This window comes from Suncus etruscus, chromosome 1 (genome assembly GCF_024139225.1).
Source record: "Suncus etruscus isolate mSunEtr1 chromosome 1, mSunEtr1.pri.cur, whole genome shotgun sequence".
Taxonomy (NCBI): domain Eukaryota; kingdom Metazoa; phylum Chordata; class Mammalia; order Eulipotyphla; family Soricidae; genus Suncus; species Suncus etruscus.
This window is the reverse complement of record NC_064848.1, coordinates 19,885,289-19,910,137: the sequence shown is the minus strand read 5'-3', so window position 1 is coordinate 19,910,137 and position 24,849 is coordinate 19,885,289. Positions and strand designations below refer to the sequence as shown.

The window sequence follows — 24,849 nt, the reverse complement described above, 5'->3', positions numbered from 1 at the left end:
GGGTGGTAATTGGGTCAAGAAGGGAAGAACAACAGTGTCTTATGAGAACAGCAATACAAATAGACTGGATAATCCACATGATTGAACCAGGTCAGTAGTCACATGGGATCTGCCTAGTAATCACCAGGGGCCCAGGTCCAGACACTTTGGGCAAGAATTTAAGGCCCCATTAAGCCAGGATCTCCCATTTTCCTACTAAAGAAAGGGGTTCAGGAATTCAGGTGAATGACTAGATTGGGGCAAGGACCTGGGCTTTCAAACTCACACAGCTTAAGACCATATATTAACAATCTCCAGAGATTGTCAAACTAATTTTCTGATCATCTGAATTAACTTGTTATCTGTCATCTGATAGAAGTGGAACCAGTCAAAAGTATGTCATTTTATGGATTTTATGGATTTTAGCATTTAGGTTTCCTCTGTTACAAACTTCCAACCTATGTGCTGGTGAGAACAATTTTCTCTGTAGCACCACTAAAGGCTAGCATGCTGCCAGTTATCTCTCATGCCATTTCTTTTTCCACCAATTGCTGGTAAGCTATGTTGTTTTCCAATGTCATAATTAGCTCAATTATCCTTGACTTATTTTCCAGAGGTAAGATCAAATGCAGTGGGAAGGTCGAATTAAAATGGTGCCATTGTAATATCTAGCTGGATTTTTTTCCTACCTTATACAGAGGGAGAAAATATTAACAGCCATACAGAATCAGATTATGGTGTCAAGCATTAAGGCTAGGTGGGAATTTAAATGGGAGATATTAGTGTGCCTCAGCAGAACTTTCTCAGCTCAAATTTGGTAATTTCTGAGGGTAAATGGAATGATTAACAATAAAAGAATAATCAAGTAGTGCATTTCACAGGGGAATGACTCTCCCCAAAACTTTCCATCTTATTCACTTAATGAAAAAGTGATTACCATCTGACATTCTCCCTTTGGACATGAAGATGATTTTAGAATTCCCTGGATTATCTAAATGTAAACTGAAAACCACTGGGCTTCCACAGGATGTTGGGATTTCTGCAACCCAAGAGGGACTGTTTTAATTAGACAACAAGTTATTTGCACATGATGTAAGTCACCAGCACAGCCACGGGGCCATGAGGGCTCAGGTCAGTTTGATAGCCATGGTCCAGAGGAGTGGGCGATCTGTTTCCACGGTCACAACTCCAGATCCATCAAAGGTATTTGAAGTGCTGATCAGTGTCCCAAAACCAAGTCTGTGATTTGCTGTAAGAAAATAGAAAAATGCTTAGTGACAACCTTGCTTCAGCTGGAGGTTGATTTTGGTAAAAATGAGCAAATAAAATGGGTGATAGGTTAAGACAAATGGTATGTGATTTCAACATGAAAGTTTTCTATGATTGTTCATAATGACTCTGGTGTTGGTTATTGGCTATTTACCATCTTTCATATATGCATTCTCATTATTAAATGTCACTAACTTATTTTCTTTCCATTTGCCCATTATAAAACCTCAAAGATGTACTTTTTAGCTCCTAGTGAATTGATATAAAGCAGAAACGTAATCTCTTTTTTAAAAAAGCAATACATATTGATCATATTTTTCCACATAAAGCAAGAAAAAGACAATAAGGAGGACTTTCTGTAAAATTATTAGGCACTTGAAGGTCAAAGCAGACTTGAAAATATGTAATTTTGAGCAAACCTGAATTTAAAATGAGAGAATGAGAAGAGTTGATCCTTCAAACTCCTTAATTATCAGAGCACAAGCTTAAGAAGAAAATAATGTTATTAGCATATACCTATTTATAAATGACACATGCTCTTGTATCTATTCCCTGTGATGGAAATGAACTCCTAGGCAAAGCCATAACCGGGCTTTCCTTTGTTTATGTGAGAAAGTAAGCACATTACCCACTTAATTAAGCTGGGGATGAACACTCCTGTAAACTTCCCATTATCATTGCTTTCTTTTTTCCCCAGAATTCAGTGAGAAAAGCACAATAAAGGCAGGGATTTTGCAAGGCAGAGTTAGAAAGAAGCTGCCTTTCCTTCATAGCCACATCTCTGAAGTTCTGTACACTTTGGGGGAAATAATTCAGATCGAGGCTCATGTTCCACTAGAGGGAGCCAGGTGCCTTTCTCTGGACATCCGGAGAAGGCATTTGAAAAAATTTGGTAGTATTACAGGATAAGACATCATCAATATGACCAGTTCACGTGTTTTACCTAACAAACCTATTGGTCAGAGTATCAATAACTTTAGTAACACAGAGGAAATGACGAAGTAAAGCCCAAAGTTCATTCAAGTCAATTCCACGGAAGCAGGTTTTAACTCTGAATAAAACATTTTAATGAGAGAAAATTTCAATCAACAGTGATGTTTCTGTAATTTCAATAGATAAATTCAGAATCTATTAAAACGATAGTGGATTGGGTGGGTGGTCATGGAGGGAATTACACCCAAATCATCTTTGAAAAGCTTTTCGCCTTTCAGCATTAAATATATCAGCTGTGGGGTTATTGAGTGAAAAATATGTTCCTCCTCCTATAAGTAATGGATTTAGAGTTTCCATAAGGAATGATCGTTAAATTCTGCCAGTGCTATTTTCTGCATCTTTTGAAGCAATCATATAATTTTTCATTCATTCTTAATGTGCTGTATCACATTTATTGACTTGCATATGTGGAATCATCTTTGCATTCCCTGAATGAAACCTAATTGTGGTAGATGATGGCTGACCCAAAGCTACAGGAAGCAGAGCTGTGAGCTTTATATGTGCTACCAAATTCGATTTGCTCGCATTTTGTCATGATTTTTTTCTGTTCACTTTCATCAGGATATTGGCCTCGAGTTTTTCTTCCTGTAGTGTCTCTCTCTACCTGGTTTTGATATTAGATAATTCTTGCAGGTGATACTGGTTTTTTTTTTGGTATTAGGTAATTTTTGCAAATGATACTAGTTTTCTTGATGTTAAACTCATAAAATATGTAGAAATGTGTGTGTGTGTGTGTGTGTGTTTCTATTTTGGGCCATACACAGTGGTATTCAAGGCTCTGCATTCAGGGATTACTCTTGGTGGGCTTGGGATACTATATGGGCTGCTGGGGATTGAACCCAGGTTGGCTACATACAAGGTAAGTGCCTACCCACTGTATTATAACTCCTGCCCTCTGTAGAATTTCTTCACTCTTTATATATGTATGTATGTATGTATGTATGTATATATATATATATATATATGTATGTATATTTTCTCCTTACCTGGCTAATTTAAGTCTATCAGTGACTATATCTTATTCAATCATCTGCTTCTTCAAGCATAACTGAGCTTGTTTTTGAAGTTCTTATTAATTCCTCAGTCTTGTATTTTGTTCTTTAGTTCTAGTTTGTCCTGGCTCTGTCAGTTTCTATTTTGTGGTTTAACTACTTATTAGATTTATACAGTTTTCCTAATTTTGTTTGGTTATCTGTATATTCTTATAGTACACTAAACTTTGTTAAGAGAATTAATCTTACCTCCTGAAAGTTCACTGATTTTTCATTCCTTACTAGTCAGATTTTTTTGAGTTTTAGTAGTATTAGATTTAGCATATTCACTGCATAATAGTTGAGTCCTATTTTAAAATAATATAAGCACAATATTTTTTTTTTAAAGCTTCACATTTTCACATTAAAAAGCACACATTTTTGTGTGCAGAGTTACAGTAAAGTATGATCAAGCAGTGAAATGTGGTATTGACTTTCTATGATTTCGTTCGATGCTATCTGCCATGTGAATAGATGGTCTATTCTTCCAGACTTCACAAGTTTACTGTGGCATAGACTATCAACTTGGGGTGCTGGACACAGGAATACCTGTGAGTGGCCATGAAGATCTGTTTAGGCTATCCCTGAGCTCTGAGTTTGAAGGCATGAGGGGGTACCATTAGCTGAGAGTAGTTACGACTGCTGGCTTGGTTCTCTACCTTAGTGAGACTATAGTATGGGATCGTGATTTCCTGGATTCTCTGGTCAGAATAACTAGATAATCAAGAACTGAGAATTAATCAACAGTAGGCAGAGAAATAGATTTGTATTTTTGCTTGCACAGGGCAGTTTAATGGATGCTGGGGACATAGCCTCTTGTGTGGAAAACCCCATCAAAAGGGAGCACATTCCCCTAGTCACACTAGGCTACCAGCTTTGTTCTGCACATGGGAAAAATCACAGAGATGTTCTCTGCTCAAGTGTCACTGAGAATAGGTAGAAAGGATGAGAACACTCAGGTTCTGGTATGCTCTAATCAGGTTCCCAGGTTGAGTGGCAAAGGCAGCTTTTAGCTGTGGAAGAACATTGTACAAGGGTAGGTATACTTGATTGGAGAATGAAATCAGGTATAATCAATAATCAAATTCTGGCTTCTGTCCTAGCTCTATTTAGGAGCCAAGCTACTAGACTTTCAACTCCAGTGTTGCTCTAACTTGGATTTGTAGGATGACTGAAAATTTCTAGAATTCTTTTATGTGTTTTTTCATTGGGCAATGTGGAGACTATATTTAGCCACAGAAAGGCTGAAATAGCTGGCTTGGCTTGGCAAAGAGGCCAAATAAAATCCAAGATTGGCAGAGCTTGTTGTGTGTAGCCTTGACTAGGTGGAGTTGTGCCTAAGTTATATGGCCAGCTGAGGCACCATGCTGGCCCTGCAGATGGGCAGTGCCAACAAACCAGGGCCACTGATCTCTGCTGGACTTAACACCCTCACAGATGTTCATGCCAGACTTCCTGCTCTGGCTGGCCTAGAGTTGGAAGCAGGGTTGTTAGTAAGCTTCACTGCTTTGGAGGGCAAAAGAAGACTTTAGGGGACACAGGAATCAAATAGATTCTGCCTGTGAAATGGACATTATCATGTCTTTTCAGCTGAGAAAACTACGGGCTCAAATTTCTAGTTAGGCACAACAACTATGTCTAGGAACTGGACCTGATAAGATCCTGGTACTGGGTGCTGTAACCCCCACCCACTCCTTCTCTTCCACATTTTCACCCCTGGTCCTCAAGCCTCAGAGTTCCCCATGATTCCTAGGAGACAAGACTTCAGCTGCTTCCTTGGAAGAGACATGTGCTGGAGAGGTGGTACTACCTTGGGAGTCTCTTATCCTCCTTTTTTTTAGGGGCTAGAGAGAGGTTGAAGAGATTTGGCCAGAGCTAGCTGACCTAATACAGCTAGTTGACCTAATAATACCTAATACTGGGGGGGGGTACTAATTAGGTGGATGAGGGGCAGTCTCAGCCTCACCTATATCAAAGCTCTAGGATCTCCACCTCAGTGGTCCATGGAATGGTGTTGAGAGCAACTAAAGTTAGGTGCTGTCTGTACTGATACTTATTACAATATTTAGTGATATTCATTCTCATAGTTATTTTCTTCATGTATCTAAATGCTGGCTAAGTATGTTGCTCTAATACACCACTTAGGATATTTGTATCCAATTTCCTTTTCTGTGTTTGCAGAGAGTGGAGGAAGTGCTAACTAGTTTTCTAAAGAGAGCCACTGAAATTTAGTCCTATGTTAAGAAGCTGAACCAAGAATAAAAGTTATAACTATGTATAATACTACAGGTAACCATTTGCTATGGGATTCTGCATAAGCTAAAATTGCTTCCAGTGGTCGAAGGTGAAATTTAGGAATCATTATAAATTGTTTTAATGACATTTGTAGACTATGAGGCTAAACATATTAGCCATGGATAAATGGTTAGGTTCTATCCCCCTTAAATTACATTCGACTTAAGTTAGGAGGCAGAGGAACTCAGAACTTAAAAATGTAAGAAGCATGAACAATATTTTATAATTCTCTTCATTTTTTCCACTTTTTTTTATTTGATCTCATCCAGCTGTGCTCAGCGCTTAGTCCAGAAAATGCAGGGACCATGTGGAATGCTGGGGATAAACCTAGGTTGGTCACATGCCAGGCAAATCCCCTACCCGTTGTACTATTTCTCCTATTTTAATTTTGCATCTCTGTCTCAATTCTTTGCTTTCTCAAAGGTGAGAACAAGAATTAGGCCCTTAGTACTCAATTGTTCTCAGTGAATATAGTGGTGATTTTAATATTCCCTCTTTACATGCATCCATTTATCTATCTAATTTTCCATGTTAGGTAGGGCTCAATGGGGTCTTTTATGCTAGTCTCTTGCCTTGCTTCTGCCAGTGAATTCAGAGGTGAGAGCTCCTTAGACTTGCCTGATATGAGTGTCGACACTCACTGGGAAGCACATTTAGTTTCCAAGACTCAGAAATCAGGAAATGAATCTATTCATTCCACTGGATTTCAACAGTGTGACTTGGGGTCAGCTGCTTCTGCAGAGGTGAAAACTACGTCTAAAAGAGATGAGCTATATTGGCAGGAACCAATCAGAATTAATCAACCAGACCTAGCCTTGCATCTACCCTATGGTAACTGAATGAGCCCAGTCAGGCCTTTATATAGTAACTTGCCAAATGGACACAAGCTTTCACAGTGAAGCTTCAGGAGTCCAAATTCTAGCACCAAGAACTCAGGACATGTGCATTCACTTGGTTTTACTTCTTATTATCCTGTCCACAATGTGCCAGGTCGTTTTCTCCTAACACAGTAGCCCATTCAAATGAAAAAAAGAGAGAGGTCATGCTTTGAACAATTAGTAATGTTTAATTCAGACAATTTTTTTTTTGAGGGGGAAAGTCCAACAATGCTCAGGGTTCCTCCTGGTTCTGCACTCAGGATTATCCCCAGTGATTCTTGAGGGACCATATGAGATGCTGGGGATCAAACCCAGGTTGACCAAGTGCAAGGCAAGGCAATTGCTCTACCTTCTATGCTATAGCTCTGGCCCAACACTTTTCTTTTTTTAAAACAAGTTGGAAGTTTGTGGCAATCCCAGGTCAAGCAAGTCTTTAATAGGACAGGTTTCCTTCATGTTTCTTCATATTTATCTAGTCTGTAGATTAAAGATATAATGCTACTGTGTACTTAACAGACTGAACTATAGCATATTCATCAACTTTATATGCACTGGAAAACCCAACTAATTATTATTTGCCTTTCTGCCACATTTTCTATAACTGAATTTGGGTTGGACATAACCACTGGATCTACAAGGTGTGGCAGCACTGGGTTTTCATTTCCTGCAGGAACTGGCATCTTGGAATATATTCCCATCCATTGATAAGGAAGGATGACTGATTATACAATTAATCCTATGATTGATCAAACTGTGGGAGTAAATGGCACACATAAACTTTGCCTGGGAGATTCTCTAATAACATATGATACAGGACATAGTTATTCTCACTCATTGAAGACATAATTTGGGCACTGGCCATAGATCACACACTTGGTCAGAGAAACTTTGATCTGCTATTTACAAAGAGTAAAAGAAAGCTTGGAGAAGTTGAATCCTTAAGCTCTGAAATTGAGAATAAAGATGGTTGGGAATATGCCACTATAGGAGGTCATGGCAGCCATTTGAAGGGTCTTAAAAAACAAATGATGCTTGTCTGTGTTCCCCAAATTCCCCAAATAGAACTGTCAGCATCTTTATAGAATGCAGCAAGTAGAAGAATATGCGTGACAGTAAAACGGCTCAGAGACTTAGATGGATACGGTGTATATACAGCATACAGTGTTAAATGAACCTGTTCGGAATAAGCCTAGATGCACCTTAAAATATTCAGCTATGCTCCCAGTGTAAGTCAGGCACCTGGATGTTATCTATGCTTTTCAGTCAAAGGGAAACATCACTTTACTCTCTGAAGATGCACAGCCAATTTGGAGGTCTGGTTCCATTTTAAGAAAGAGCTCAAAAGGAAGAAATGCAAAAGAATGCTAAGAATAGGGTGAGGGGCCGGGCGGTGGCGCTGGAGGTAAGGTGCCTGCCTTGCCTGCGCTAGCCTAGGACGGACCGCGGTTCGATCCCCCGGCGTCCCATATGGTCCCCCAAGAAGCCAGGAGCAACTTCTGAGCGCATAGCCAGAAGTAACCCCTGAGCGTCACAGGGTGTGGCCCAAAAACCAAAAAAAAAAAAAAAAAAAAAAAAAAAAGAATAGGGTGAAAGGACAGATTTTGCTGTATGACTCAACTCTTCCTCAATCGAAAATGCACTATTGAACCATGAGGGGAAAAAAAAAGATTCTAACAAGGCCAGAGAGATAGTGCAGGGTTACCTTGTATTTTGCAGATCCTTGGCACCACATATGACCTAGATCCTCTGAGCACAAAGCCAAGAGTAAAGCGCTGCACAACAGCTTAACACCCCCCACACGCCCCTTCAAAAAGTGAAAAATGTTATGAAATTGAGTTAAAACAAATTCAGTTGTGAGAAAATGGCACCAACTTTAGGAAGATGCCACCTAGTACTCTAGGTAATTGGCATTACAATTTCTTTTTTTTTTTTTTTTTTTGGTTTTTGGGCCACACCCGTTTGACGCTCAGGGGTTACTCCTGGCTATGTGCTCAGAAATCGCCCCTGGCTTGGGGGGACCATATGGGACGCGGGGGGATCGAACCGCGGTCCTTCCTTGGCTAGCGCTTGCAAGGCAGTCACCTTACCTCCAGCGCCACCTACCCGGCCCCGGCATTACAATTTCTTGAGAATGCTGATACATAGCTAAATGCTCAGTCTAGTCTGGGGAAGTCCTTTTTCTGTCAACCTACTGGAGCACAACAAGGACAACCTTCCCTTAAACCTAGAGACACAAGGGGACCTGAAATTAACATGAATTATTCAGGAGAACTTCTTAGAGCTTGGCAGAGTGATAAGAGTTGACTTCTTCATTGTTATGCATGCCTCTGATCAGAAGCCCTCAGCTGTGCATTCTTTTAGGTTGTTATCTCCCCCAAATCCTCACCTGCAAGACTCTTCCCAAGGTGAACTCTAGTCAACTCTCTGTCCTGACAACTCATCCTTTCCCAAAAGACAGGCTAAGGAAAGGTGATTATAATTCTCTTTGCAAGTGCCTGCATTTATCTTCATCACTCCCAGAAATCAAGCATTTCTCTCGCCCTTGGATTAGAGCCGGAAGTCATTAGAAGGCTACTGCCACTCAATTATTCTTCCATGTCCACATTTGCTGTGTTAGGAACTCTATCTACTGTCTGCCCCCATTGGCTCCCAAATACACACACATAAAATAAGAAAAAAAGATCAGGAATGAGCTGCAGCTTCTTGGAGGTATCAGAGTTAATGATGCCAGTTAGAAAAAGTCCCCCAAGATTACCACTTTCAAAAGGCACAGACTTTTCTAAATTAAACAACAAAAATGTTATTTTTTGAAAAAGAATTCCCTGGTGTGTTATCACATTAGCATGTTCTCCTCACAGGTCCCAAGGTGCAGTTAGAGAGCCAATCAAAGCTACTTTGGGAAACCAAGAAAAAGCTGACAGAGTTAACAAAATTAAAAGGACGGTTGGAATCCATAAAGTGTGGCCTATTTGCATTAATGATTAGAGCTGAAATAAATGATGAGTGTGTCAAGTCTGTACTTAAATATGTGCAGATGATGATGATGATGGTGGTGGTGGTGGTGGTGGTGGTGGTGTGTGTGTGTGTGTGTGTGTGTGTGTGTGTGTGTGTGTGTGTGTGTCCCAGGGCTACTCTGAACTGACTGATTTGCTTCCATTCCTGGGGCCCTACCCAGCTGTCCAACAATATATCCCTATCTCCTACATACCTTCACACAAATGTGAAGATGTTGGCTGCATATGGTAAAGACACGGGATACGTCCAGGTTCTCATACCTGTTGGTGGTCAATTGGCTGTAGGAATTTTATGCTATTTGTTTAGTGTCCCTGTAAACAGTTCATCTTTCTACATAGAATCTGTGAATTTTTCTCAAAGCCCACAGATGAGCTCAATGTCTATTTATCAAGTGGCAGGACAACTTGTCCAGTTACAACATATAATCGGTGAAGATGCATGAGTTAATGCCTATAGAGGGCGGTGGAGCTGTTGTATTATTATCATTTCCCCTGCACTTAGGAAGTTGTAAACTGACATTTGCTTCTCTATCAAATGTCAACAGAGATGATTACAAACACATCAAACAAATGGAAACAAGACATAGAAAAGTGAAGAAAGGGAAGGAAAAGTGAGGTAGCACCTTACACTGACTTAACATCATCAATCTCAAATCTGCAGGTGACAACATGGTCCAGGCTCTTTTAGAATTTACTAGTCTAATTAGGTAATCCAGAGGAAGCAAAAAAAAAAAAAAAAAAAAAAAACCAACCAATCAAGGTTGATCTCAAGAAAAGGCATTTATATACTGGGAGGAACAGGAAATATTAAAACAGTGTCACACAATCTATTCTTTTTTAGGCTTATAGTACATATACAAATGAAATGTGCAGTGCTGTACAAAGATGATAATTCGCAATTTCAATAGCTGTTTTGAAGAGAAGTTATTTGAATGAGATTTGATGAAATCAGTCTATTTCTAAGTCACTAGATCAGCCTATTTATATTTCAGGTATAAAATGTCATCTTTAACAGGAGTAATATGGACTCAACAATGAAAACATCTAATTTAGTCAGGCAGATTTTAATCAGCTATACTACATAGTAGGGAGGGTCAGGATTAGAGTTGTCATTGAAATCAGATGTGAAGGTGTGGAAATCATGAAGAACAAAGCCATGGAACTTTTGTGACATTAGAGAAGAAAAAGCCAAAGAATTCGTGGAATTCAAGTCTGGTGACCTTTTAAACACAGATGAGGGCCTGAAAAGCCTATTTACAATCCACTGTTGTTGCTCTTAGATGCCAGGTCAGAGAAAAATGCTTTAGTTACAAATAGATTTCTTAGAAGTTTTTACTGTGAAGCAAATATTACATTAACGAAGCTTTACAAAGATATACTCATTAAAGGTGAAGACTGTGGGCTAGAGAGATTATAGGGGTTCAAGTACTTGTTTTGTAACCTGTTGACTGCAGTTTGATCCCCAGAACCCTATATGGTCCTGCAAGTTTCTCTGAGCACAGAGGTAGGAGTATTTTCTGAAAATCTCTGGATATGGCCCCCAACACTGGCTTGCCAAAGATGAAAACTGTGCAGTAATATAAAAATATTTCATAGCCAGTAAGAAGAAAATCCACATTTTAATACACAGATATTAACAAAACAGGGAAACATATTTATGAGTTTATACCTAAATTTTCTTTGATATATATTTTAACCATAAAATAAAAAATTAAAATAGCATGGTTCTGCATATAAATGATGTAAAAAAGGAAGAATGCTTCTTTAGAAGAGTAAGACCACTCTAGACATACACTTTCAAATTCTGAACACATATAATGTGCTTTATTTTTAAATTATTTAAAAATTTTGGGATCTTTGATGCTCCGGGCTCATTCCTGGCTCTTTGTTTAGGGGTCATTCCTGACAGTGCTTGGGAGACCATGTCTACTGCTGGGGAATTGCACAGGGGACAAGTGAATGTAAGACAAGTACCTTAATCCCTGCATTATGTCTCTAGCCTCAAGGGTGTTTTGAAATGTATCTGTTCTCCTATAAATTTACACATACCCTCACATAAAAATAAGCACAACTATATATGAAATAAAAAAACTCTAATGACTGTTATTTTGGAAAGAATGAAGAGTAACCAGTATTTGCACTGATTTATCACAAAAGGGAAGTTTACATCCCATATATATGAAGCCCAGTCAGATTAATCAAAGGATTGTGCATCCTGTTGACAACAGCCCTGAAGTTTAGTTACTGGCCACATCAGTTCCACTAAGATTTTTATTCAGTTTATAGACAGAGGCAGATCTAGTACTTCTTGAAGTGTTCTCCCTTCCAAATAAAATGTGTAGTTCTCTCGACAGATTACTCACGCCTGGGTCCCCAACATCAAATCTGTTTCTTCCTTCTTCTCTACTCTATATTCCATTGCACTTATTAGTTCCAGAATGCCTGCTACATGTCTCACCCAGGGACACTAGGATAATCTGGATTCTGCTCCTTTAATAACAGATGATCACTGAGGCTAGACCAATAAAAATATAGTCAGTAGGAGAGTTGTCTTGCATTTGTGTGACTCAGGTTTAATCTCCAACACTCCATATGATCCCCTCAGTTCCATCAGCAATGATCCCTGAGTGCCAAGCCATGAGTAGATCCTGAATACTGCCGAGATGTATATCTGCCCCTGCCTCCCCCCCCCAAAAAAAAAAAACCAACTAATAGATGATCCTTGGATAACACTTGGAAGTGAAATCTCAGTGGTCATTTTGGCTTATACTGCCCTGTGAGAAAAGTTCTCCAGAAATTGTACCCAGGTGCTTACTGTCCAGCAGAGTTCATTAAATAATATGACCATAGTTAAGGTAGCATTTCATTAAATGTTTGATCCTGGTCTTCTTTTTTGTTTTCTTTCTAATTATTTCGTGCTTGTTATTATTGTTTGGTAGTTGTCTTTATTGCTGTGGTGCTTTTTTGTAGTCGCTGGTTTGGTTTTTTTTTTTTTTTTCTGTTTGATTTTTGTTGTTATTGTTACTGTAGTTTTGTTTTTCTGTTTCTTTTTTTTGTATTTTTTGTCCTGTTTTTCTTCCTTTTTTCCTTTTAAATTGATATTTATAACCTCTAGATGGACTTCTCCTTTTTTTCTATTTTTTTTCTTTTCTTTTCAAACAACCACATAATCTGAATCATCTTGTTCTATACCTCATAAATTGAGGGAAAAAAATGGATTATACCAAGACCAAAGAGTCGTATTGAACATTGAGCATATATATAAAAAAAAGATCAGACTTAAAACATCAAATCTAAACCCAATGACAACAGAATTGATAACCAATCTACAACAGTCTAGACACAGAGGGGACCACTTATATTAGTAGCCTGGGGGCATGGGAATAGGACATGGGATGCATGCTGGGAACAGGGGTGGAGGGAGGACAACACTGATGGTGGGAATTCCCCTGATTCAATGTCACTATGTACATAAAATATTACTGTAAAAGATCTGTAATTCACTTTGGTCACAATAAAAATTAATAAAAAATGCCACTTGATTTAAGTCAAGTGTTTTAGTATTAACAGGAATGATTTGTTATAGTGAAGGTAATAAAACAGTGTCTTAGACTTTGTCCATAAACCAATAAATATATATGCTAGCTTCTAATACATTTCATCATGACCTATTTTCATTTTTAATTTTTCCTTACTGATATACAATGATAATATTTCATATCCAGAATATATGGCATATTACCATATGAATATTCTAATGAGTACAAGAATATTAGCTGTTCTTAAATACAAACTACTTTATTTCACAATTAATATATTATTTATTCTAGTTATAATCAATTCAATTGTCAGTACTCATTCCATAGATCCTTCCCTGTTGACAGCCTAAACCTTACTTCTCTTGATGAACTTCCTTTGCATTAATATTTGCATATAAAATTTCATATTCTATTATCCCAGCTTCAAATTTATAACTTTTTTACTTAGCATTTACTATATTACTTGTGGACTGGCAGCATGTATATTCTGAACTTTGCATTAAATATTCAACTGCCTTTTTCATCCAATCTGGTGTGTCACTGATCTGTCATCTCTTATAGAATTACTAACCTAAAGACCCTCATCTATTAACTAGCTCAGTGAATTGGCTCAGATGAAGATGAAGCTACCTCTACATTAGTCACCTCGGTGTCAGATTCAGATCTCTATCTACTTAGCTTTTACTACTGCTAAACTAAGTTTGTATTAGGGAACTTGCTAGGTCTTTAAGACTATATAAGAACCATTGGGCTCATATAAGCTTTTATTTTAAGGCTGAGAAACCAATTTAAGATCCATACTATACCGACCCACGGACAAATAGCATCTGAATATGAATTCCAGGCTTCTGTCTTCTTTTGTTTTATTACTATCATAGAGTGAAATTATAAGACTCAATTCCTAGGTAAATTCTCTAGAATGCTTATACTGTTTGAATATTTGAATTGTTTAGAAATATATTTAGTAATTTAAGTGTTTCCAAAATGAAAACAAGGAACAAAACAAAGCAAGTAGTTCTTGCAGACTAATGTCATACACATTCCCCTTTACAAGGTGCTTAAATGAATTATTTATTAAAAAATAAATTCTCCTTTACGTAGAGTAAGCTAATGAGCAAAGAGCATAGATAGGAAGTGCTTAACTAAAACACTTTATCATATATTTTCTTCCCTTTTTTTCTTTTGATTTTGTTTTTGGGCCACACCCGGTGATGCTCAGAGATTATTACTCCAGGCTATTCATTCAGAAATCACTATGGCTTTGGGGGACCATAAGAGATCGAACCAAGGTTCATCCTAGATCAGCCGTATGCAAGGCAAACACCCTACTGCTGTGCCCCTGCTCCAGCCCATCTTGTGTTTTCTTATAAAATACAATCTAATGAGTTTTTCTCTTGTTATCTGTTAGCAGTTTAGACAATGAAAAAAAAGGAAATTGATCAACAGGTTTAGTGATACGACATGCTTTTAGTGAAAAGCATTATGAAGAACATATTTGGCTTTAGTGAAAACATTTGGTATAAATATCAGATATACATTAGAACAAAAGGTAAAATTGAAAAAAAATCTACTTTAACTTTTAATATGGGAAATTATGGTCTAAAATAAAGGCTTAATATATAAAATATTTGTAACTGTTGAATGTTGATACACATTGCTAGAGAAATAAATTTATTGGGAATGATTAGACTATAATTCATATGAAAACTAATCTTTTCATAACTATCCATATAAAAACTAATGTTTTCAAAATAGCTTTTACCAATTCTAGTCCCCAAAAGATGGGGAACATTTTTTTATTGTGGAAAAAAATTAATTTAACAGAAGGAATATAGAATGACAATTTTATTGTCAAAATTAAGTCATATAGGTTGTAAACTCTAGTATATCAGCTGTAGGCAAAGAATTCATATTTATCTAGCATCATCTAGACAAATTTACAATTCTAATCTATTTGGTAAAAGTTGTTAAAATTGAATCAAAGTATATGCATGTGAAAATAGCTTGATAATATATTTTCTATATTAGCAATTAAGAAATAGAGAATCCCATACTGTTCCTCATGTGACAGCAAGCCTTCAAAATGCTTGTTCATGAGAAGTTCTAAGCTACTCAACTAGTGATCACTAGTGAACAGAAACTCCTGACTCACTGACTTGATAGTAATAAATGTGATTCCTTTATTTTCTATTCTTTTTATTTTTTATTTTTATTTTTTAATTTCTAGGTTACACTGGTGATGTTCAGGGGTTACACCTGGCTTGGCACTCAGATATCACTTCTAGTGGGCTTGGAGGACCAAAAAGAATACTAAGGATCAAACTTGGGTTGATTGTGTGCAAGGCAAGTGCCCTACCCATTGTGCTATTGCTTTGGCCTCTTTTCTATTCCTAAAGATTTTGTCTTTTTTTCCCCCCGAGAAGTGGACCCAGTAACAGTATTTTTCTCTTATTGTTGCTAGGACATCATCCAGAAAATGTAAGCTCGGGCTAAAACGTTCTTATGGGTCTCACTGATTCAGTGATGAGCATTCACCAAGATGCCACAGAGATCCACCAGATCTTGGCAAATCCATTCTGTTGTGAAGACAAAAGCAATTTTGAAGTTTCTGTCTTTTACACTTAAAAATTATTGGTCTGGAGTCTAGAGACCTAAAATGATTCTGAAGTAACATATTGTTACTGATTTGGCTTTAGGGCAACTTCACAATTGAGCACTGATCGATAAAACTTGAGTACTCTGTGACAGTCGATTAGTTTTTGTGATAGACATAGCAGTGACTATTCTTCTGTCTTCTGAACAGAAGAAATGTTCTGGTGCATGGCAGGGCCAGGGAATATGGCAAGTTGCTGAAGGCGTAATTATGTCTGATACATCTCTCTATTCTGACCATATTCCACAGAAATATACTGACCATATTCCTTTTAGTTATAAAAACAACCTTCCTCATTCCTTGGTTCTTGGAATAGGGCTGAAGAAATAAAGTCCCTTTACTTCTTCCAATTTGAGAGAGATATTTAATTTTTGTCAGGGAGAAGTTACAAGTATCTTTTAGAATCTTGGGGGTGATTCAGAGGTTATTTAAGACACACATCTGTCTATTTGTGCCCCGTTTCAGTTTCTTCTAGGCACCTTCATGGCAATTTCACTGTAGAATGTGATACATTTGCCCTCAAAGGATTTAAATGCGCTTCAATATTCAAAACAATGTTTATTCTTTTTTTTAGAAGTTGTTATAGCAATTAGTCTCTTTTTCAATTATTTGAATCAAAGAGAAACAAAATTTAAAAATGCTACCAAGGCAAATTGAGTTTTATTTTATTATTTTTTTAATGTCTTCTGGGGAATCATGCAGTGTGGTGCTCAGGGGATCGAACCTAAGTTCTAGAATGAGAAAAATCACAAGCTGTAGCTTGAGAGCTATCTTCTTCTGTCCTTTCTCCTTCCCTTCTTTTCTTTTCTTCCCTGCTTTCCTCCCTCCATTCCTTCATCACACCGACCTGTGCTCAGGTCTTACTCATACTCCTGGGTCTGTGCTCAGGGCCCACTATTGGCAGATTGCGGGGGTATATATGAAGTGCCAGGGATTAAACCCAGGTTGGCAGCATGTAAAACAAGTGCCCTACTTGCTATATCATCACTTAGGCCCTGTAAACTGCTTTTTAAAGATAGTGGCTAGATCTTTATGGCTTACAGTGCCCCATGCAAGAGAGTGGTGTATTTTAGTATTTAGTTTAATAGAACTTAAGTAAATGATTTTCTTTTGGTGATATAAAAAATAAAAGATGTTAAAACAACATGAAAAGCAATCTTCTCTTTATTCTACAAAAGGCTCATGCACTGATGAATCTTATTAGACATCTACTGACAGTTATTTCAGAAGCAGAATCTCAAAGCACCACTGTATTAATATCCGGGTTAGTACAGTACAGTACAGTTAGGACAGTACAGTGTTCACAGAGTAACTGACTACACGCAGTTTTATGTTCAAACACTGCAAAACTGCAAAATATATACTCTGCTGTGTGATACATACTACTGTTTTCAAGGTGCTAGAAATATGTATTTTCTGATAGGATTTAGTCCAAACCCAGAAGACAAAGGGATTTAGCTACATACCAAGTTAAGAGGCCATTGTAGGAAATGCAAAAAGAAAATGCCTCCCGTTTTTACCTCTGTTGGAATTCAAGGGACGGAGTGATCATGGTGCCAAAGACAAAACTGTATCTTAAAGATCTGTCTTATTTTCTGAAGAGCATAATCAGTTTCTATTGGTTGGATCCTTACAACTGCCATTTTAGGGTGCTTGGAATCTCTGTCTCTTTCTATATCTGAATTTTTAAAAACATCTTTTAAATCACAACAAGTTAAATTATTAAGACCTACTGAGACACTTATATGTTTGTGATTTCTATATTTTTGCCACATCTAGTAGCACTCAGTGATCATTCCTGGTAGAATTTGTTTTATTTATGTAAAAGAATATCTTTGGCGGGGTATACATTTCAAACTCCTCTATTTTGAAAAAAGGTATTCTTTGCTTTTGATTTTGGCTCAATTCTGATAGTATTTGAAAATATGTCATGCAGAGACTCAAATTGGGGGGAGTCCTATATGCAAAGTCTATTGTCCAGTTCTTTGGAGTCAATCATCTCCCTAGATACAACAAAGATAGTCTCACAATGGTTCCATTTTCTTACTGTGACTATTATGGCATTAAGGGTGATCTTCATATTAAAAGACTTCTTTGTATAAGAGAGGGGAGATGCACTGAACTAAGCAGGTGGTAAATAAGAAATCAGAAAAGCCCTTCGTAGACTACTACAGAACACTTGTGCTACGTTGTACATGTACAGTTCAGCATAAATCACTGAAAGGATCCAAGCTAGAATAATAGTTTCTCTTTACATGTAAATGTAAAGGCTCCATGTTATTAACAAAATACCTTATTAAAATGAAGAGAACTATTTTATAATTGTGCTTAGTGCTCATCTTAGTTTGGCTCTCTATTTTAAGTTCTCTTTTAGATGTACAGACTTTGACTATGTATATGCTGAGTGAATAAATGAGCATCTGAATAAAATAGCTAAGACTAATGATAATTTTGTACCCACTAAAAAAATAAAGATTGGACACCTGGTGTGTTCTCTATAAACACCCACCAGAGAGCTAGGCCACAGACCAACTGACACTACCCTGTGTTACTGCTATCCTCTGAAGTCTCTGATCAGGGTCAGGAATTCAAAAGCAGTTTTCTTATTCAGAACTTAGCATTACCCTAAGTGGTTTAGGACTGTTTGAAGCAAATAAACCCCAGGTTTTCCTTAAATTATGAATCTGCTTTTAAGTTACTTGACTAGGAATGTCCAGAGGCAGCAGGAGAAGAGTGAGGAACTTTCAATCCTCCCATCCACCTGACCTGTCTTTGAGCCTTAATGTACCAGACAGGCATGGATGGGACTTGGGGAAATGTGACTATTTCTGAAAACTTGTCTGCTAAGCTTTTACATTCTAGCACAGCATTAATGTAGAAGTCATGATTTCCCCTGCTGATACCAAGGTATTTCTTCACTAGATGTAAAGAACATTTCCTCTATGGCTCAGTGGTTTTAGTACTGGAGGAAACATCCCATTAAATTTTCTTGCCAGGCAGTAAGAATACAGATTCTTTATGTGATAAGAGGTAAGTTAAAGGTTTACTACATATAATAGATAGTAATATCTGTTTCTTTTGCTCTTCTTTTTTAATTTATGGGCCATGTCCAGTAGAGCTCAGTGCTGACTTCTGACTCTGCATTCAGGGATCACTCCCAGCTGGTTTGGGGGTTCATATGTAGTGTCAGGGATTGAATCCAGGTTGGCTCATGCAAGGCAAATGCCTATTGTACTAACACTCTGGTCTATCTTTTTTCTTTTCTCCACAGTTTTTCTTTCTTCATTTTTTTCTTTTTATTCCACAAATGATGATTCTCAGGATTATTCCTGACACTTTACTCAGGAGACCATCTTGGATACCAGGGATAGAAACAAATAAGCCATGTGCAAGGCAAGCACAGTACCAGCCAGGCATATACTATCACTCCAGTAATATCACTCTAGTATCTGTAGTTTGTTTTTTTTAAATCAGGTAAATATTTTCTTACCACTTAAATATCTCCAAGAAACAAGACGATCTATAGATTGTATTGATGACCCTAAAGGTATACAGCTTCCAATATACCATTAATATACATTTATCATGCCTTATGATTAGACATGTATACATATAAATTCCTCTTAAACTCTCTTAGGACTAAACAGTCAGTATGAATAAGATATTTGTAAGTTTTTTGATAGCTCCTTGGAATAATTAATAGAGTGTTTGGGAGCCATGTCCTAAATTATTCACACTTTGAGATTTGAGTTAAAAAAAGATTTTTAGGCTGCTGCACCCCGCGCCCCTCCTAGGGATCCCAAGCCTGAGCGGAGAGCACACAGGTGAGTGCTTTCCCCGGCACCTCCACACTCTCCACGTGGGAGCCGGAGACAGGCTTCTTGCTGCCACACCCCGCACCCCTCCTAGGGACCCCAAGCCCAAGCAGAGAGCACATAGGTGAGTGCTTTCCCCGGCACCTCCACACTCTCTACATGGGAGCCTGAGACAGGCTTCTTACAGCCGCACCTTCGCCCCTGAGCCTGAGATTAGTGCAGACTGGGTGAGGAGAACCCTGCACCGGACCTACTCTGTGCTGCTGTAATGGGCTAGCCAAGGGCAGTTACTGGGTGGGTTTGACTATGGGAATTTCTTTTGCTGAGCTCCACTGACTTCCAGAAAGGGGAGGGAGGATAGAAAGCTAGGCTCAATAGCGCTCTCCACCATTGTGGCAAGGAGCAGAACTGCACTGGCTGGCAGGAATAAGAAGGAAATTGACCAGACCCACTGCAGGAGGGCTGACTTCCAGATGGGGGGTGGTGGTGAAGGAGCTAGGCTTAACAGCGCCCTCCACCATTATGCCCAGGAGAGGACCTGCTCTAGCTGACAACAAAAGGGAAAAGCAATGAATCAGGCCACATAAAGAGCACAGGAAGAGTCAAATCTCAGCGAGCCCACCCAACACCCCCCTCTAGAACCACGCTCAGGGAGGGGACCCATCCCCACGCCACAGGGGACCAAAGCAGGCTGAATTTAAAAGGCACAGCATTCCAATCCACAAACAAAGAAATATGGGTAAATCAAGGAGAACCCTAATACCTGGAGATACGGAGATAAACCCTAGCAAGTTTCCAAGTCCACCAAAATGCACAGATCCATGGAAAGGAGACCTAAAAGCAGCCATGAAGAAGGAAATGCAAGAACTGATAAAAGAAATAAAAGAAACCTTAGCTACTGAGTATAATAAATTTATGGATGAACAAATCAGCCAAATTAAAGAAGAAATGTTAAAGAACATGAGAGATTCCATACAAAAAGTAATGAAGGAATTAAAAGACAAAGTATCAAGCCTTACGAGCAGAAACACAGAGTTGGAGAAGCACATTGAAGAACTCGAAGGAAAACTGCAAACAAAAAATGACCAAGAAACCAACAAAGAAACAAAAGGCAAAGCATTGGAAGGAAAAGTCCAGTATCTAACGAACAAGGACAAAAGAAACAATCTTAGAATTGTGGGTATACCAGAAGGAGAGGAAATAGGGAAAGGGGAAGAACAAGTAGTCAGAGATATAATAGCAGAGAACTTTCCCACCCTCTGAAAAGAAACTTCAGTGCAAATCCAGGAAGTGAAGAGAGTCCCTAATAAAATAGACCCTAATAAACCAACACCAAGACATATAGTAATCCAAATGGCAAAAAACAAAGAGAAAGATGAACTCCTTAAAGCAATAAGGGAGGAAAAAAAAAAACCCTCAAGTACAAAGGAAGGGACATAAGAATCAAACCAGATCTCCCATTTGAAATAATTCAAGCAAGAAGACAGTGGAATGACATATTTAAACAACTGAATGAAAAAAATTTCCAACCGAGGGTCCAATACCCAGCAAAACTATCATTCATATGGGAGGACAGACTAAAAGCATTCTCAAACACGAACGAACTTGAACTATTTGTGCAAACACAGCCAATCCTAAGCGACCTACTCAGAGACAAATTACACAATCCAAACCCCCGATTGTAACAAAAACCACCGTACACAACACAACTGCACAACAGTCATCTCTGTAAATAATCTCCCTAAATGTTAACGGACTAAACTCTCCAATTAAAAGACACATAGTAGAGAACTGGATTAGGAAAAATAAACCAGACTTCTGCTGTCTGCAAGAAACACACCTACAACTACAAGATAAACACAGGCTTAGAATAAAAGGATGAAAAGTAATTATTCAGGCCAATGAAAAACAAAAATGAGCAGGGATAGCCATTCTTATATCAGACCAAAATGCATTCAACCTCAAGAAAGTGATCAGAGACAAAGAGGGTCACTACTTACTGATCAGGGGAACATTAGATCAAGAAGTACTAACCCTGGTCAATATCTATGCACCTAATGTAGAGCCAGCAAAATATGTGAGGCAACTGCTTGCAAACCTGGAGAAACACATGAAGGGAAACGTGATAATAGTAGGGGACCTCAATACTCCACTATCACCACTGAACAGATCCACCAAACAGAAAAATAGCAAAGAAATAAGAGCTCTAAATGAAAAATTAGAAGATCTAGGGCTAATAGACTTATATAGGGCCCTCCATCTCCAGAAAGTAAAATATACATTCTTCTGAAGCCCACATGAACCTTCTCCAGAATATACCATGTCTTAGGATACAAAGCCAACCTATATAAGCCCACAAATGTAAGGATCATTAGAATGTAAGGATCAGATCACTATGCAACAGAGATCAAAATTGACTTCAAGAAGAAGCAATGGAGAAAAACTAATACCTGGAGATTAAACAACATGCTGCTCAACAACAGCTGGATCAAAGAGCAACTCAAGGAAGAAATAAAAAGATTCCTTGCGACAAATGAGAATGAAGAGACAACTTGTCAAAATTTGTGGGGCACAGCAAAAGCAGTAATTAGGTGGAAACTCATAGCAATATAGGCCTATATCAAGAAACAGGAAAATGACAAAATCAACAGTTTAAAGAATCACCTCAAGGAATTGGAACAGCAGCAGCAGAGAAATCCATCCACAACCAGAAGGCAAGAAATAATAAAAACCAGAGCAGAAAGAATAACATAGAAACTAATAAAACAATACAAAAATCGATGAGACCAGGAGTTGGTTTTTCAAAAAAATAAACAAGATAAAAAAACCACTGGCAAAACTCACCCAAAAAAAAAAAAAAGAGGGAAAACACCCCAGTCATTAGGATCACAAATGAAAGGGGAGACATTACAACAGAACCCCCCAAAATACAACATATCATGAGATCATATTATGAACAACTATACTCAGCTAGGCTAGAAAACCCAGTAGAAATGGACAGATTCTTGGAAAAATACCATCTTCCAAGATTGGAAAAGAAAGAACTTGAAAGCCTAAACAGACCAATCACCTCAGAGGAAATTGAAGATGTAATTAAGAAACTCCCTAAGAACAAAATCCAGGCCCAGGTGGATTTACAGGTGAATTCTATCAAACATTTCGAGAAGACTTACTACCACTTTTCCATAGGCAAGCCATACCATTGAAAAAACAGGAATCCTCCCCAACTCTTTTTTATGAGGCTAATATCACACTCATCCCCAAAGATGGCAAAGGCAACGCCAAGAAAGAAAACTATACACCAATCTCACTAATGAACATAGATGCAAAGATACTCAACAAAATCTTAGCAAAACGAATCCAGCACTTCATCAAAAAGATCATACATCATGACCAAGTGGGTTTTATACCAGGAATGAAAAGTTGGTTCAAAATACGCAAATCAGTCAACATTATACATCACGTCAACAAGAAAGACAAAAATCACATGATCATATAAATCGATGCAGAGAAGGCTTTTGACAAAATCCAACACCCTTTCATGTTAAAAACACTCAGCAAAATTAGGGTTAGAAGGAACCTTCCTCAAGATAGTTACAGCTATCTATGAAAGGCTTACAGCCAACATTTTACTTTTTTTTAAATTTATTTAAACACCTTAATTACATACATGATTGTGTTTGGGTTTCAGTCATGTAAAGAACACCACCCATCACCAGTGCAACATTCCCATCACCAATGTCCCAAGTCTCCCTTCTCCCCACCCGACCCCTGCCTGTACTCTAGACAGGCTCTCCATTTTCCTCATACATTCTCGTTATTAGGACAGTTCAAAATGTAGTTATTTCCCTAACTAAACTCATCACTCTTTGTGGTGAGCTTCCTGAGGTGAGCTGGAACTTCCAGCTCATTTCTCTTTTGTGTCTGAAAATTATTATTACAAGGGTGTCTTTCATTTTTCTTAAAACCCATAGATGAGTGAGACCATTCTGCGTTTTTCTCTCTCTCTCTGACTTATTTCACTCAGCATAATAGATTCCATGTACATCCATGTATAGGAAAATTTCATGACTTCATCTCTCCTGACAGCTGCATAATATTCCACTGTGTATATGTACCACAGTTTCTTTAGCCATTCATCTGTTGAAGGGCATCTTGGTTGTTTCCAGAGTCTTGCTATGGTAAATAGTGCTGCAATGAATATAGATGTAAGGAAGGGGTTTTTGTATTGTATTTTTGTGTTCCTAGGGTATATTCCTAGGAGTGGTATAGCTGGATCGTATGGGAGCTCGATTTCAAGTTTTTGGAGGAATCTCCATATCGCTTTCCATAAAGGTTGAACTAGACGGCATTCCCACCAGCAGCGGATAAGAGTTCCTTTCTCTCCACATCCCCGCCAACACTGTTTATTCTCATTCTTTGTGATGTATGCCATTCTCTGGGGTGTGAGGTGGTATCTCATCGTTGTTTTGATTTGCATCTCCCTGATGATTAGTGATGTGGAACATTTTTTCATGTGTCTTTTGGCCATTTGTATTTCTTCTTTGTCAAAGTGTCTGTTCATTTCTTCTCCCCATTTTTTGATGGGGTTAGATGTTTTTTTCTTGTAAAGTTCTGTCAGTGCCTTGTATATTTTGGAGATTAGCCCCTTATCTGATGGGTATTGGGTGAATAGTTTCTCCCACTCAGTGGGTGGCTCTTGTATCCTGGGCACTATTTCCTTTGAGGTGCAGAAGCTTCTCAGCTTAATATATTCCCATCTGTTAATCTCTGCTTTCACTTGCTTGGAGAGTGCAGTTTCCTCCTTGAAGATGCCTGTAATGTCCTGGAGTGTTTTGCCAACATTATACTTAATGGCGAGAAACTAGAAGCATTCCCACTAAGGTCAGGAACTAGGCAAGGCTGTCCACACTCTCTACTCTTATTCAATATAACCTTAGAAGTCCTAGCAATGGCAATCCAACAAGAGAAGGGAATCAAAGGAATCCAAATTGGGAAAAAGGAACTCAAAATATCTCTATTTGCAGACGATATGATATACATTGAAAACCCTAAAGAGTCCACAGTAAAACTCCTAGAAACAATTAACCAATACAGTAAAGTTGCTGGATACAAAGTCAATACACAAAAGACAGTAGTGTTTCTATATACAAACAACAAAGTCGAGGAGAGAGAGAGATCAAAAATACAATTCCATTTAAAATAGTATCAAAAAATATTAGGTACCTAGGAATCAACCTTATAAGGGAAGTGAAAGACCTATAGCAGGAAAACTTTAAAACACTCCAGAAAGAAGTTGAAGAGGATCTTAAGAAATGGAAGAACATCCCATGCTCATGGATAGGTAGAATTAATATAGTCAAAATGACTATCCTACCCAAAC

The 24,849-nt window shown here is 38.1% G+C and overlaps 1 protein-coding gene across 1 annotated transcript in view; it reads right to left on the bottom strand.

The window, feature by feature from the left end:
* Positions 1 to 1,045: 1,045 nt before the first annotated feature.
* Positions 1,046 to 24,849, bottom strand: part of TPK1 (thiamin pyrophosphokinase 1) — a 408,298-nt gene continuing 384,494 nt past the window's right edge. The window contains exon 8 of the mRNA XM_049784170.1: positions 1,046 to 1,228. Within this exon, the coding sequence (XP_049640127.1) occupies positions 1,107 to 1,228 (122 nt within the window). The 3' untranslated portion in view covers positions 1,046 to 1,106. The remainder of the gene's footprint in view (positions 1,229 to 24,849) is intronic.